Source organism: Urocitellus parryii, unplaced genomic scaffold (assembly GCF_045843805.1).
Source record: "Urocitellus parryii isolate mUroPar1 unplaced genomic scaffold, mUroPar1.hap1 Scaffold_37, whole genome shotgun sequence".
NCBI lineage: Eukaryota > Metazoa > Chordata > Mammalia > Rodentia > Sciuridae > Urocitellus > Urocitellus parryii.
In genome coordinates this window covers 6,942,876-6,960,020 of record NW_027553327.1, presented here as the reverse complement: position 1 = coordinate 6,960,020, position 17,145 = coordinate 6,942,876, and the positions used below count along the sequence as shown (strand labels likewise).

At 34.3% G+C, this 17,145-nt stretch overlaps 1 protein-coding gene across 1 annotated transcript in view; it reads right to left on the bottom strand.

Annotated features, from left to right (window-relative positions):
* The window catches only part of LOC144252107 (cysteine-rich secretory protein LCCL domain-containing 1-like), a 42,491-nt gene that overhangs the window by 15,974 nt on the left and 9,372 nt on the right, over window positions 1–17,145 (bottom strand). Inside the window, 4 exon segments of the mRNA XM_077794661.1 lie at window positions 1,154–1,254; window positions 1,927–2,042; window positions 3,039–3,171; window positions 3,504–3,622. Coding sequence (XP_077650787.1) covers window positions 1,154–1,254; window positions 1,927–2,042; window positions 3,039–3,171; window positions 3,504–3,622 — 469 coding nt within the window.

Below are 17,145 nucleotides of genomic sequence, written 5' to 3'. Positions count from 1 at the left end.
ATTGATGTGCCCTTGTTATTTACTACCATATCCATTTCCATGGAAAACATTTTTTAAGAAGGAATTCAGTGTTCAAAAATTTCATCTTGACAATGGGAGATAGTTTCAAGCTTTAAATATATTTTTTTTTCTCAGACTGTCCTATATCAAGGGCTTATCAGTGGCACGTTATAGAGCAGTATATTATTTTCATGTGTGTCCCAGAACTCAAAACCTAGGAAAAATGAAGTCTGAAGGCAGAGGAAAGCCAACTTTAAGAAAAATGATCCTTGGTAAAGGGCAGAGACATAGCAGGTTCATGGGTAGAGTATAAAAAACAAAAACTAAACCAAACAAACCAACAACCCCCGCCCCCCGCCACACACACTCACAGTGAAAAGATGGTGCAAATGCTTCTGGGAATTTAAAAATAATCTGACATAGATGGGTACTTCTTGACTGCTCAGTATAGCAAATGAGCATTTATTCATCAAGAGAAAGTAAGACATTTCAACCAATCATCATTAAGAAGAATGTACAAGGCAATAAAAAGCATCCCCTTGGATCCTCAAAAGCATGACTTTCACAAAGCTCTGTTAAATATAATTTTTCTCTGTGTACTATAAATGTGACACCATATTTATATTTACTTTTTAAGATTTCAAATGCATTTGAGTGTACTAATATTATAATTGTTTTGTAGTACAACAAATGCATTAATATTATAACAGTTTTATAGTACCATTATATATGTTTTGGGATATTTTGGCATAAAGAATTGTACAGCCTACAGTGAAAAGTGTAGAATCAATATAATTCATTGTATATAAGGTACATGGAGAGTTTTGCAAAAACTCTAAATTCACTAAAAATAAACTTAAATTGTCAAAACCTTAAAAAATTAAAGCAGTTATGGAAACACTCTAGTCAACAATATATCCAAAAACAGCTATGGAAACTAAGTGTACTTTTGTGTAATTAAGTACATTTTTAAATTAATTATTATTATTTTAATGTGTGTGGTGCTGTGGAATGAACCCAGAGCCTCATGCATGCTAAGTAAGGATTCTACCCTGAGCTATACTCCTAGCCCTACTTTTTTTTTAAGTACAAATTAATGCAGACTGAATTAAAATATAAATCAAAGTGAATATTACAAAAAAATAGCACTTACCTTTGTAGCACAGATTTTCTCTACAGCCCCCTCCAAAACTAGGTGGGTAAGCAGAAGAGGGTCGTCCATGTTTGTAAGGGGCATGGCCCCACCAGTTTCCCCTTAAAGATATGATACACTCCATTAAGAGGTAGTCTAACGGCATGATTTATAAGACATTGCAACATATCACCCTATATGAATCTTCCAAGTAATGATCTTGATGTGTTACATGTATATATTTTGGTAAGCAGTCCTTTTGTTTACTAGGTTTAAATACAGATTTCTACCTCATTCTTCTGAAAATTATCAAAGTAATTTACTATATTACTGTTAAAAATTTAATTTTTTTTACTGAAAACTAAATATTATAATGAAATATTCACCTATATCCCATATTCTTTAATCAAAATAGCTCACAAATTTAAATTTGTCCCTAAGAATGATTGTGGAATTTTTTAGAGTATGTTCAAATGGTCTTTATAAAGATAAAAATACATTTTCTCTAATCAAAATTCTAAACATCTATGGAACAGAATAGTTCAATGAGTGAAACTGAAGACATAAATATATGATTCCTGACTTCACAAAGATCATATTTTTAATTTTCATAAACACTTTAAGAACTTATTTTATGACCTATGCAACTATAATCACTGTTATATTAGGTAAAGTGAATTAAAACAATGTGATTTACTCAATATATACTGAAAATGAGAAAAAAATCACAAATATAAATTATTTTCATGTTCTTAGAAAAATTTACATCTAAAGGTAATGTTTTGTCTACTCACTTTGGGGAATAATTGCACACCATGTAGACAGCTTTGGGCCATATCTGCCCACAGATGTTCATGTTATGGAACAAATTAATGGCACAGTCTATTCTGTTAGTGGTTGCCCACACCACCTACATTAGAGAAAAGAAAGATTCAGAAAAAGCAGGCTAAGATGGACTAAGATGACATATCCAGGAGAAAAATGAATAAAATTGAACTGGAGAAACCAATATTTATCAACCAACATGAAATGAGACAATATCAAAAAGTGTATTTTCCCCAAGACTTTGGTTTCTGCTGAATTAAACTTTTACAGGGAATCTAAAGGTAAATAATTCTTTCTTGAATAAAATGTCAGCATTTATGAAATATAAACTTACTAAATAATTCAAAATTTAATATCTTCACAAACCTGTCTGCCATATTAACATGTCTATGAACTGAATTTTACATCTTAAACAGAAAGCACTCAGAAAAAAATTGAAGTGTTGAGATTTCTTATACGACAGGATCTTTTCATTGTGCCACTGGTAATTAGGAAGTTCCAAGTTGATCTTAAATCTTATCACATGGCAAAGACGTATAGGTTTCATCTCACTGGTAGATTATTAGTCTCACTGATAATAGATTGTAGGAATTCTAGAAACTGAAATCAGTGGTGAGTTTTGTCTAGTCAAATCTGCCTATTATTTTATTTAGAAGTTTAGAACACATTCAATACCAAATATGAACATAAAATATAAAAAATATACATAAATTCTATAAATCTATAAAATGAATTGTTACTGGTAAATAAAACGAAAGTTCTATACTTTAGAGTAAAACTTTGACATTAAAGATAGTAAACTGCTCCCCATATGCATTTATTAAGGCCATATTAAAAGATGTTTCATATGAAAAATCATGGAAATAATGTCTTTTTAAGTCTTTTGGAATTTTTGTGATTGTTAGTTTTATTATTTAAAGAAATTTATAAGGCTGTTTCATGTAATCAGTAATGATGTGAGTTTTTAAAACAATAACCATTTCAAATAACATAATAAAGACACATACTCAGTAAACTTTGTTCTCCTCCTGTTGCTTAATTAAATTTGAAAAAAATGAAGAGAAACATACCCCAAACATACCTGCGTATAATGAGTACATACACGGCCAGAACATCTGAATGGACAATACGGGTTACATTCATGTTCATATGGGTACCTAAAGTCTCTCACTTCATCATACCATGCTTGCACATGAAACGTTGGGGGTCTATACCTATTAGAAGCAAATAACCACAAAGAATAAGTAAAGTTGGAAAAATTTCAAAACAAAATATGGCAAAATAGATATATAAAACTTGGTAGAAAGATAGTTCCGTGTAAGTTGCACATTTTAAGCACTTCTGTCCATTATATTGTATCAATTATTTAAAACAAGCCTAAAAACCTGCTGACAATTCTGGTATGATATTTCATTTTTGTTATTTATTTTATGATATTTTATTCTTTTAAGCATCAAGGCTTTGAAAGTCTGCAATGATAAATTAATAAGTATTTCATTTCTAGCACTTATGTTTTTGAAAACAAAAATTCACATTTTTAAGCTACCTTCCCCAATGTGCTCCCAAGTTTTGTCCGATGGATGGCAGCAGGCTTGCAGGTCTGTACTCCCACAAACAAGTTTCAGCCCAGGATTCTGCAGATCTTTCCAGCTCCACATCCCATGTCTACAATTCAAAACAGAAATAAAATACAGTTACAAGAATACAGTGTGCATATAGAGAGTGTGGACATTTCTTAGGCTTTTAGCATTCATTATTCAGTCCTTAGGATTTCTTCCTTCTCTACAAAGTCAACATCTTGGTCGTATCATCTTGATTTTCTTATCTAGACTTTTGTATTAGTCATCTAATTAATCTCCTTGACTATGTATTTCCTCCAGCCAATTTGTCTTACAAATGTTGAGAGCTACTAAAGTGATCACAAATATATTTTTCTGCTTAAACACACCCAATAAATTCCCATACACATAAAACCCATGGTCTTTGTTCCTTATGATGACATGCTATTCCTTGCTGGTATTGTTTCCTTTGCCTTAAACTTCAGTTATTGGTCATATGCACCCCTACTCTTTTTTTCCTATCCTACCTTACATAACACAGTCTCTGTGATACCTTTTCAATTCTTTTAGAAATTGAAGCTCTCAAAGACTCTTTATTTAGCACCTATGACACTATAATATTAATGTCTGATTGCATGTCTGATTATTTTCCTGAGACATAAAGTTGTCACAAGGCAGTTTACCTCATGCATTTTCTGAGTCTGTCAATAAATGCTGGTTGAAAACATGAATGAATAATAAATTTGATTCCTATAAAATATGTATGATTTTTATACATTAAATTAAATGACAACCAATTCATTTTAAAATAATCTATAAGGAAATTATTAAAATTATAAAATGATTACAGAAATAACTTTTCAAGCTCTGGGTTTAGAATTCAACTTGGTATTAATTTGAAAAATAGGCAGTGTGCTAAACATGATAGTAAAGGAACTAAGTCAGGTAGAAAGGGGATTGATCTTGGCACTACCACTTCAGTGTTATGAAGACAGGGAAAGAGTTCAGGGAAGAGAACATGAGCACAACTAAAGGACTAGCAAGGAGATTTCAGAGAGTAGATGAACTGAAATGACATTTAGGAATCTAAATTCCTCAAAGTTGATGGGAGACTGAAAGTAAGTGGTAAAGAAACAGAAAAGGTGAAGATTGACATGTTATGAGAAAGGAAAAAAGGGAAAGAGAAATAGAAGTATGTGTCTGTGGATTTCCCTGGCAGAATCTCAGCAGGCAGTACAAGGACTATATATCTGCCAAGTAGAGCACAGAAATATATAATTGGAATTCTGGAGTTCTATGTGAAGAATTATGCAGTTATTCACCCAAAGATTAATTTATTCAGGAAAAAAGATGTAGAATGATAAGCATAATTAAAAAAAATTATAGGGTTACCAAAATCAAAAGGGAGGAAGAACAATTAAGATTGTACATTGTGTCAAAAAATGATCAGAAAATTGAGAGAATCTAAAAAGGACTAGATTACAGGAATGACAGAACAAGAGATTTGAGGAATCACGAATGGGCAATGAGGCCCAGTGCCATATAAAGGTTGAGAAATATGAGGTTTGCTAAGTATCCATTCAGGATTAAGAGCAATTTCAGATCAGTGATGGGGAGAAATCTTAAAAAGTTAAGTGGAAAGAAAGTGGGGAAAAGCAAGTATGAGTGAATTAATGCTTTGCACAGAAGGAAGAGAGGTGAGGTAGAAGTTGAAGAAGGGAGGATGTCAGGGTGTGGGGAGAATTTGTTACTTTGATTTTAAAAAATGAAAGAAACCATGGAGACAGACAGACACACACACACACACAAACACACACACACACCAGTGTGAGGAACAGTCTCATAATTCATTCATATAATTTTCCCTAGATAATAATTCCTCCCTTTATGTTATGAAAACATAAAGAAAATCATGTTTTCAAAGTCACAAAGTAAAATATAATCAAAGTTAGAATAAGTATATTCCTATTATTGAACACTTTTATTAACCAGAAAAATACACAGGGACATATGTTTACATGCAACTAAAATCTTAGGAGCTGTAAGACTTTCATAAAAACTTAAATTTTACTGTTAATTAATGTCAAATATTCAAGATAACCAGTTTTATGACAAATATGAGAAATGCATGCTACAAATAAATATCTATCAGACATGTACTCTTTGCTAATATGGGCATACTATTCATTAACTTGTAACTACTAATTAATTTGTTTGACTTAACTTTATAATTACATATTTTATCTATTATATGAAAATATAATGCAAGTTGCTATAGTTATCTGTCTAAACAAAATTTAGGTTAAAACTAACGAATTCAGCTAAAGTCCCAGAAAATGAGCAAAATGCTGATTTTCCTTTTGTTTCTAGAATGTTGAAGAAATAATCACCTCTCATGTTTCCAAGCAGAACTAAGAAATAGGTTGTCCTTAAAGGACAAATTGTCCACAATGCTGGAAATCAGGGACTTGCATCTTGTTAAGTCATACTACAAAACTACACTTATCCTAAGGTGTCCAGTCCAGCAACCGCCTGTCAGGAACAGACAGGAATTGGAGGAAGATCACACACAGATACATATGGCTAGGGAAAAAATGCCTAGTGATGTTTTAAAATGCTCTCCCCACACAAGGTATAGATGAATTCCCCCCTCTCTCCTTCAGTCTGAGCTGCATAGTGACTTCTAATAAACAGAATGAGGTTGTAAGACTTTTAAGGCTAGGTTAGGAAACAGAGCTTTTATCTGCTTTTGGTTTATATTTATTTTCAATTTTAAGAAACATCTTGAATACCTGAGCCAATAATTTAAAAGTTGGGCCACAGCAAAGAGATAGCTGGAAAGACAATGTGGAGAGATAACACAGAGATGGAGATCAAGAACAGCTTGCTCCATTAAGGAATTTGGAGCCCAACCCCACAATATGTAGATCGGAGCCAACTTTTTCTTCTATCAGATGCAGAGTCTCTGATTTGATATCAAGCTCTTTGATCCATTTTGAGTTAACTTTTGTTCATGGCGAGTAAAAGGGATTCAGTTTCATTTCGTTGCATATGGATTTCCAGTTTTCCCAACACCATTTGTTGAAGATGCTATCCTTCCTCCATTGCATGCCTTTAGCCCCTTTATCAAATATAAGAAAGTTGTAATTTTGTGGATTGGTCTCTGTGTCCTCTATTCTGTACCGTTGGTACACCTGCCTGTTTTGGTACCATTACCATGCTGTTTTTGTTACTATTGCTCTGTAGTATACTTTGAAATCTGGTATTGCTATACTGCCTGATTCACACTTCCTGCTTAGACTTGCTTTTGCTATTCTGGGTCTTTTATTTTTCCATATGAATTTCATCCAGCTTTCTGAGCTCCAGCCAAGCCCTCAGGTGATGGTGATCCAGGTCATGGAAACATGTAGGACCCCAAAGGAGCACCACCAGATAACCTGCATTAGAGTCCTGAAGACCGTCATTTGAGGTCATTTTGCTCTTGTTTCACATGGTTCTATAATCTTAGATGTTATTTTTTTTGGATAAAATTGAAGATAGACCCTTTTTAGAGAAGATATACAACTAGCTTCAAATTAATAAATTTGTAAATTTTGATAGTTTGTTTATATATACTATATAGAATTTAAAATCAAATCTAAAATATTGCATTCATATGCTTTAGGCTAATTTTTTTTTAATTTGTAAAATATGTCAGCTGAAATTTGGTTACTCAGAAAGACAACTTTGAGGACTAAATTCATTTATTGTGTATACACAATGTGTAAGTTGCTTCTAAGTTGCAAGTTCAATTTTTGGTAAGCCCACTGAAAATAGAAGGAAAATACATTGAATAAACTATAATATCACTAATAAGGTCATTATTATTTTAACATAAGGGCTGAGGCAGAGAGGGCATACAGCAAAATTCAGTCCTTTATCAATATTTAATAAATATTAATTAGTGACAATTTAAAATAAATTATTTAAAGAATGTAATCAAGAATAGGTATTTAGGTCAGATTCAATAATACAAATCAAAAAGATTATTAGAACACAAGGTACTGGAAATATAACACTTCTGGAAGAAATACTGTCATGACATGATGACAGTATGGTATGTGTATATTTTCATACTACAACATGTTATTTCAGGTTTTAAGACTATCAATAATTCATTGTACCCATTCTGTTTAAAATTAAGGTTGGTCTCTAAGAATTGCTATTTAAATTCAGGTTTGAAAATTAAATCAAGATGGCCTAAGGGGCTTTGGTTTTGTTTCTTTCCTCTCTGAACTATTCACCCAGCATTCAAATTAAACTACACTAAAATTACCATTTAATAAAATGGATCCCGAGATAAATAGAAATGAAAACACCTTTGTTTTCCAGCAACATTTATATGTTGTTCATTCTTAGAACATAGTAATGTCTTCAATGAAATTTTATTAATAAAAGAAACATTGAGAATACTATTGACATTCTTCATTTCATTTCATTGTATTTTTTCTGGTTTTTGTTTCTGTAGTATTGGGGATTGAACCTAGAGTTTGCATACTCTAGGCAAGTGCTCTACCACTGAGCTACACTCCCAGCTTAACATTTTTAAGCCAGTCCAATATGGCGGCTTACTTATTCCAAGTATGTGTGTGTACAAATTTAAATCTTAACAAAAGACTTTGAATACATAATGACTTTCGTATTAAAATATTATATTTGTAGAAAGTAGAAATTCATAGTTATCTGGACTAACATTAAACTTTGACCACTATCCTTTGTGAAATATGAATGAATATGAGCAGTTCATATTCCCACCAGGATATCTGCTATCTTGCTCAAATAGAGTATTCAATAGTAGTTGGAAATCATTCAAGAAGATGGCTTTAGTAGAGGTAAGACTACAAGCTTACCAGTAAGTTATATCACTACATATTAGGCAAAAAGACTCCTTAGAAATTTAGTGTTTTCTCTCTCTTAAGTATGGAGAAGTTTTCCCTTTAACAGTTTTAAGTATTTTCAATTATATCTTCTTGAGCATAGTAAGTTTATAGCTATTTTCAGATTTATATAATTTGGAAATTGATGTTTTGGGAATTCACTCTTCATAGCTTCAAATTTTTTATTGCACTGTGTCATACAAGAGTTTAAGATGAATGTTGATTAGTCACTATGAACTGTTTGGAGATGAGCATTATCTGATAACTAAGTCTTTGCAATTGGTAGTTGCTATGATTTGAATATGAGTAGTTGTCCTCCAAAAATACATATATGATGACTTGGTGCCCAGAGAAGCTCTGTTAAGAGGGGCTGTGAAACTTTTAGGAGATAGGGCCTGATGAGAGGTTCTTATGTCATTGGGGGTCATACCCTCATAGGACTGTGGGCTCTACTCATTTTCTTCTCTGCTTGATATGTGACTGCTTGCTTCATGATGTGCTCCCACCATTGCCATGGGATGCCCTCACCAAAGGCCCAAAGCAATGGGGTAACCTAATCCTAAATTTGAACCTCAAAAGCTGTGAGCTAAATAAACCTTTTGTCTTTATTAATTGCCTCAAGTATTTTGTTTTAGTAATGTGAAGCTAACACAGTATTAAAAACTACAGTGAAAGACAGACCATATTCCATGTAAAAGTTAAACATCCATTTCATACAGAACATGTTATAATCAATTATTGAAAAACTTTAAATAGCATAAACATATATAAGACTAAATTTGTTGTATGTATTCACAAAAGTGATATATCTTTAATGTATTCCCAAGATGAATGTGAAAAAAAATCATAATCGGTTCTTAAGTATCATCCTATTAAGTAATCTAATGAAATGACAAACACAAGTCCATGACATAATTTACAACTTAATGTGGACTTTTAAAATATGCATTACTTTCTAGCAAAATAATAATCTAACATAAGCACAGTGGCATTAAAAAAGCAGTAATGCTGGACGTCTGGATCTATGTTGGATGCTCTGGCCTTGCCTTCCCACCACTGAAAATTTCAAGTAACATGAAAAAACTATTTTCTAAAGCTGTTTGAGCATTTGGAATAAACTCTGAAAAATAAATTCTGTGGTCAAGGGTGATATGTTGTTTTTTTTCCTCATATGTGGATGCTAGAAAGGAAAAGGGGGGAAAAGATGAGTCTTTGATCTCATAAAAGTAGAAAGGAGACCAGTAGAATAGAAAAAGAGGCCACGTGGGGAAGAAAGGGAGGAAAACAGGGATTTATTCAATATAGCAGAATGATATATACTCAATATAATAGAATGATATTGACCAGATTACATGGTTCTATCATTGGCACATATGTATAATTATAATGCACCAATACAATATAGGAAAAATTAACAAATAATAAAAATTTAAAAGTGATTATGGAAGGGGTGGGAATACTTCAATTTGAGGAAAACTAATTAATTTCACAAACATCCTGCATTGGGTCCCATGACATACATAATTTGGAAAACCACTCCTGTATCTCCAATACTACCCACCCCGTTTCTGAGCATACTGTCAGAACCAATGAGAGCAGCTTTCTGTGAGGCTAAAATGTCCCTTCCTGAGGGCTTCGTGTTCTGGACAAATACCTCAAGGGCATGAGTAACACACTTTCCTCCCATTTTATTGTATAGGCTGAGACCAAGGTAAAAACTACTCAACCATAGGTAATTAAATAACCCATAAATCAAATACTATTAAAATTGTACCTTTTCATCTCTATCCCTTTGATTATGTCAAGTTTGGTTTCTGTTTTTCTTATCTGTAACATCATAGAAATGGAAAATATCTTTTTCCTTCCTTTTAGCTTTAAATGCTATTATTTGGACTTATGTTCCCTTGGAAATGGCCTGTAGTACTTTGCAGCACCCATAAGAACATAATAACAGTAAAATAATACTTCTGATGACAATAAAGAGATTCTCTTAACTAAGGGGCAAAAGCAGTTTTGTGACTTCCAAGATCACATAACCAAGTAGACTTCAGATGTTCTAATTATGAGTAATTTTTAAAGCAGAGCTCAATGGTTTCTGAGCCGCTTGTATTAACACTGTTCAAAATAGATATATATAACAAAAGGTACGAATTTCCAATTAAGGGAATAAGAAGATATTTTTAATCAAGAAGTTAAAACCAGGCCTCTCTTTAGCCTTGTTCTGAAAACACAATGGTAATATATTTGAAATAAGGCACAGTCCTCTTTGTGTAATTTTTCTGAAAGTTAACAGGAACACAGTGATTTTTGTGTCAACTCATGAATATCAAAGTAATTTAAATATATATATATATATATATATATATATATATATATATATATATAATTATCTTTTATAATAACACCTTTACGAGATTATTCTTGCTATCTCACCACTTCTAAAAGACAGGTTCTTAAATTAATCATCTTACTTCAAAAATTAAATACCTCCTCAAATCACTTGTTTTTTCTTATTTAAATCAGAAACTGCAATAAAAATAATCAGATGAAATGTGTTGTCCATGTGATCCTTTCTTTAACTGGATCACCCAGATATCCCAACAATTCATTATTCTATGGAAGCAACATCAGACAGTTTAAAAGTCACCGTATTCAAATTCCAAATACAACTCTTCATTCTAAGTCTTCAAGGCAACTTTCTTTTCTTCCAAACAGACATCTTCGAAATAAATAAATAAATAATTCTGTGCTGAAAAGGCATCTGATATTTTAGTTAGCGAGTCACCTGGTATTAAAAAGCACTATGGAAAAGAGCCGCAATGTGCCCCTGGCCATTTGAGGTTACTGCAGGTATTCAACTGCTCTGTTTCACCTGTCCTGAGAAGACTTTATAGTTGTGGGGAAAATGCACAAGGCTCAGGTTTCAAAGGAAGCACTTAAGTCACCAGCACAGAGGCACTGCCAACTAGAGAGCAGGATCACCTCAAGGCCATACACACAGTGAGGTCTCCAGAAAACTGCAGAGACTGTGAGGCAGGCCAGGCAAGGTTTCTTTAAAATTGACTCTAAAACAAAGCCACATCACTAAAAGAAAAGTATGTAACCCCTGAGAGAGATGCCTAAAATTAATTAATTTCTGATATGGAAATCAGAATTCCAATTAAACACCCGTGTTTTAATATTATACTAATACTATACATATACATATATTTTTTTTCTGGGGGGAGGGGGAGTTATCAGGGGATTGAACTCAGGGACACTTGACCATTGAGCCACATCTCCAGCTCGATTTTGTATTTTATTTAGAGACAGAGTCTCACTGAGTTGCTTAGCACCTTGCTTTTGCTGAGGCTGGCTTTGAACTCACCATCCTGCCTCAGCATCCTGAGCCACTTGGATTATAGGCACATACCACTGGGTCCACGGGTACTATATTTAATATTATAACAGATGCATAATATAGGGCAGACTTTCCTCATGGTGCAATTGAGCCATTAATCTGAAACAACACTTACATTACATTTTGTCCAGCATTTCTATTAATTAACCTCATCTCATTGTACAATTGAGGCCCTTGTGGCTCAACCATTCTCAACATGGGCCCTTTACAGCTGCTCTAATAAACTTTTACGATGGCTCCTTATATAAAATTTGGCTTAGAATAGATCACAAATAAACACTTATTGATTATTTCGAGTCTCACATTTGGCCTGGGACTGAGCAATAGCTTAGGTCAGATGTACCAGAACCTGGGTTCCCAGCCTTAGATAACCATGCTTAGAAACCACTAGGGAATTCTGTCAAAATATAGATTCTGACTCAGTTGGTCAGGAGAGAAATGCTAAGTCTCACCTGGTGCCAGGACCGTGCTGAGAAGCCATGCTTTCAGTAGTAAGGTTCTAACACCTGTCCATTCATATTTCTTGGTCACACCAGAGATAACCACAGGACTGTTCTCTCTATCCTCTCTTCCTTAACTACTTAAACCTTATCCTTTTTCCTCTTGGAAAGTCCCTTCTCTTGGAACCAACTGCAACCACAAAACTCCCTTTATCTCACCCTCCTCTGAATCTTTTTTAAACATATAAGTTACCTATTACTATATGTTATAGCTTGTATGTGCTGTGGTTTAGATCTCGAGTGTCCCCCAAGGCTCATGTATTGTAGGCATGGTCCCCATGAAACAACATTCAAAAGTGGATATCTGGAGATAGGACAGGATTGTGAAGGCTCTCATCTCACCAGTGGATTAATTCATTGACAGATTCATAATTTGAGGGTTTTATTGGGAGGTGGTGGAAACTGTATAGAATGTGAAGCCTAATAGGAGGACGTAGGTCAGTGTGGACATGTCCTGGAAGGGTATATCATGTCTCGTGTCCCCTTTTCCCACGCCCTCTCACACACTCTCTTTTTTTCCTATCACTGTCTATCTGTCTCTTTCACTCTCTTGCTCTCTGCTTCATGGCCACCATGAGCTAGCTGAACAGTTTTCCTTCCACCATGATGTTTTTGCACTGGAGTCAGCACACAATGGCCTGAATCCTCTGAAACCATGAGCCAATATAAATTTTTCCTCCTGTCAGTTGATTTTCTCAAATATTTATCACATGAATGAAAAGCTGTCTACCACACTACATATTCTCCTAATTCTCTCTATTGCTTTGAGTCTTACCAAACCAGAATTTTAACTCAAAATTTGTGCCTTATACTTTTTTTCCATGGCACCTATTTGCCTGAGACTGGGCAATAACTTAGGTCAGATATACAAGAACCTAAGTTCCCAGCCTCAGACGTACATGATGATTTAAATTTAGGTGGAAGGACGTCCGTTACATAGGGGTAAGTCCCTATCAGTTGAAGTTGAATTTTTCTGTAAATGTCATAACTTTTTATAGACTTTCTCATAAAGGCTACAGTAATGCCATTACTCTGTTCATTGTCATGTAAAGAGAAGAGTCGTTTACTCTTCAGGACTAAGCTCTCAAGATCTGAGGAGACCTCAGTATTCAGTTTTTAATATTTCATATATTTTATATTTTAATATCAAAATAATAGTAACAGGGTTTGAAACTAATTAAAACTTGCTTTAATTTACTGCACTTAGAGATGCCTACTTTAAAACCAAACATTAACATGACAATTTTGTAAAAGAAAAAGTTGGTGGACAGATAGAAACAGACACTACAATTTAACATCAAATTTCCCACTTAAATCAATGACTAATATAAGAAACATTAAATGCATGTTACATATTTTGAAACTCCAGTATAACACTATTCATTTTACCTCTCTCACTGTATTGAGAATTCTGTGTTATTATCAAAGATTCTTGCCTCAGGAATGACAGGTTTCTATGCTTCCAGAGAAAGCCATGCAATCTCTATGTCTTCTGTTTTCTTGACTGCCAAGAAGCTGAAAGTTATTTTAATAACAATAGCATTTCTATCAGATTCTTCACTTTACTGGGGAATATGCCTACAGCATCCTCTTCCTGACATTTAAAACAATGACTATCATGATGGTAAATATGCACATACAGCTTTCCAAAGTCTTTTTCTGAAAACCTGAGAAATAAACTTTATGTTATTCTTCATTTGTCCCCATACAGTCATCTCAGCCCCTGATGTCATGTACTATGCTTCAAAAGGCTCAACTACCTAGAGTCCCCTCAGGCTCTCTGGCTTCTGGTTGTTTTTGGCCAATGGAAGACACGGATGACAAATCAGGGCAATTTAAGTACTGATTATGCCTTCTGAGTCCTCTCCTCTCTGCCTGTCCATGGTTATGGTGTTCCCTCACACAGTCCAATTCCAGGTTTCAGTCCCACTAGGTTGTGGCTCCACCACTCAAGGCTGGACATCCAACCATCTCCTGTACATCTCTCACCTTAACCCAGTCCACACTCTGCCTATAGACCTCTCTTTATTATTCTATTTCTGTAGAGCACATATTAATGTATCATTTGTTTCCTGAGAAACAAATATCTGAGTATAAAAGGATCTCAAAATTATATCAGCAAACTAACATATTATTTGACACATACCAGATCTTAATAAATGTTTTCTTCTTCCTATTACTCTAAGAATCACAAGACTCTAAGAATCTGCTGTAATTAATATAAACTTTTAATTTCCATTTGGAACCTTGATATTCACATGACCAAGGATGAATTTCAAACCCATTTTTTTTCATCAGTGTTGGGGATCAAACTCGGGGCCTCTTGCATGCCAGGCAAGTACTCTGCTGTAAGCTATGCCCTCAGCTCCCTAAATCCAAAGTTTTAAATGATCTAAACACAGGATAATCACTGCCATCTAAAGTTCAAATGAAAGAATAATCACAGAATATGAATTAAAATTTAGAGTAAGTTATTCCTAGCATTGCTTCGAATCTCTTAATAGTCAAATAATTGGAGACCTTGCTAACATTAAATTCCCAAGATTACATTTCTTCTAAAGCTTCTAACTTCAGGAAATAAATGATACAACAACATGTGCTCTACAGAAAAACTAAATAAAAGAGTTTAGGTGATACCAATACTATATATATATATATATATATATATATATATATATATATATATATACACACACACATACACAGAAATACATGTTTGTATATATACATGCATATGTATCTATATATGCTAAGACAAATATTTTTAAAATATGAAGAAACCCAAAGTTTTAAAATAATTTGTATTGATTTACGGAAACCAAACTAAATGCTGCCAAACTACTCCCAATGACATCTTTCTTTACAGGTAAGCAGAGAAAAAATTAATAGTGATATGCTCTTGCTCAAGTCTGCCATGAGTATCACTCAATAGAACAAGGTTCTCCATTATTTGGGAAAATATCCCTTTGAATATCTACAAAATAGAGGCCCAGATCAGTTCACACAGATCACATCTCCCACACTCTCCCCTTCAAAGCTGCACTCATATTTCCCTACCAATAACTGCAGATAAAGTTCTCACCATCCAAATGCTCTCTACTACAGACCCTGCTACATGATCACTATAACCTCTTCCAAATAGCATTTCAAAATATACCTCTTCTAATATACCTCCCCTAGCCACTCCTTCATTCTGAATTTGTTATGCTTATGCAGTTTAAAAGATACTAATGTTTTCTTCTTACCACATGGTGATTTATATTTTGAAGACAGTTCTCAGTGGAAAGCCCTGGCATTGTGATCATTCTATCTTCAGGAAGATTCCCCTCCCTGCCTTCAGAGAGGTTCTGACCACCCCACATCACATGACAGAGATGTCAGTGACCCATTGCAGCTCTGAAAATCACAAAATCCATGAGAATTTAAAAACCCATCATGCTTACTAAAGAAGTTTTTCCCTCTAATCAAAAAACTGCTGCACTTAAAAATGGAAAATTAAGTAAAACATAAGCTCTCTACTTCACTGGGAAGAATGCCTTTGCAATTTTCTAACGGAACTAACTTGTCAAAACAGAATCAAATCCTTTGCATTCAGTCCACTTTAAATTGTTGAAAAATCTAGTCATCTTTGTATTCATTCATTACAGTGTTTCTCCTTCCAACTAGCATAATACTGAGCTTAGAGCACCTGTGAGCTGCTCAGCTGGGGATTACAAAGATTACTACAGCACAGTCTCTAACCACAAAGTAATGCAAGGACAGGGGGGAGGGGGGACATATAGAGAAGAGGCAGAGGCATGTCTAGGAGGTTATGGAGACCAGAACTGGGGTGGAGGCAACATGTGACTCTGGAGGGAAGGTTTATTCAAAAGCTGATTATGAGGAAAAGTAGAAACCCCTTAAAGAAAAATAATCTGCTGGGATGAATGAGCTTGATCAGCATAAAAACCCCAAGGCATACAAAATGAGTACAGAGATGTTCCCATGTAATAGCACTGCTTTTTATTGTTTTGGTTTTACTCACTTTGTTCACAAAAATCTCAGCATAAGAGACCTCTTGGTCTTTTCTTCACAGATAAGATCTGATGTCCTTACTCCATCTTCATTCAAGAGCCACCCCAATGCATTATCATGTCAGTATTTGGGTGACTGCTCTTTAATGCTGGATTTGCAACACCATCAACATAAAAGGGAGAGCTCATAATAATAACTCCATGTTCATGGCAGGTCTCACCTAGTAGTGAGACCTGCCCTTTCTGAAATTCGCCTTCCTCCCTTCTCACTCATATGCCTTTGAATTGTCTCCTGTCACTGGCAGCACTTTCACTATCCTGTAGAGCAGGGTCATTGCCAAATTTTGATGTTGCATTTCCTACTCCTCAGATGGAGCTCAACAGTAGGCCGACATATTGGACATGCTGTCCAAGCCTCTTCATTTCTGAAGTCTAAATACTTAGGAGGGTGGAAAGGGGCTTCTCTTCTCCTGCATCAGTTGTTACACTTGCTAAATATAAAAAGAGAGAAGGAGAAAGAAATCATTGAGAGGGAAAATTAAAGAAACTGAATTCTGGAGTCAGCTATTCATGTCTGCTTTTAAACCTTGCTTCAAGCTTTCCTTCTACTTCATATGGGGATCCCAGCAGTTACCATAATCACCTGGAACCTTGTTAGGAATGTAGGATATTAGATCCACCCCTAGATCTACTAGGTCAATATCTGCATTTTAACAAGAACCCAGGGAAGTCTATGCACATTAAAATTTGAGGGAAATGGAATAAAGTACCCCTATTTCTACCCAACAAACCATATCTCA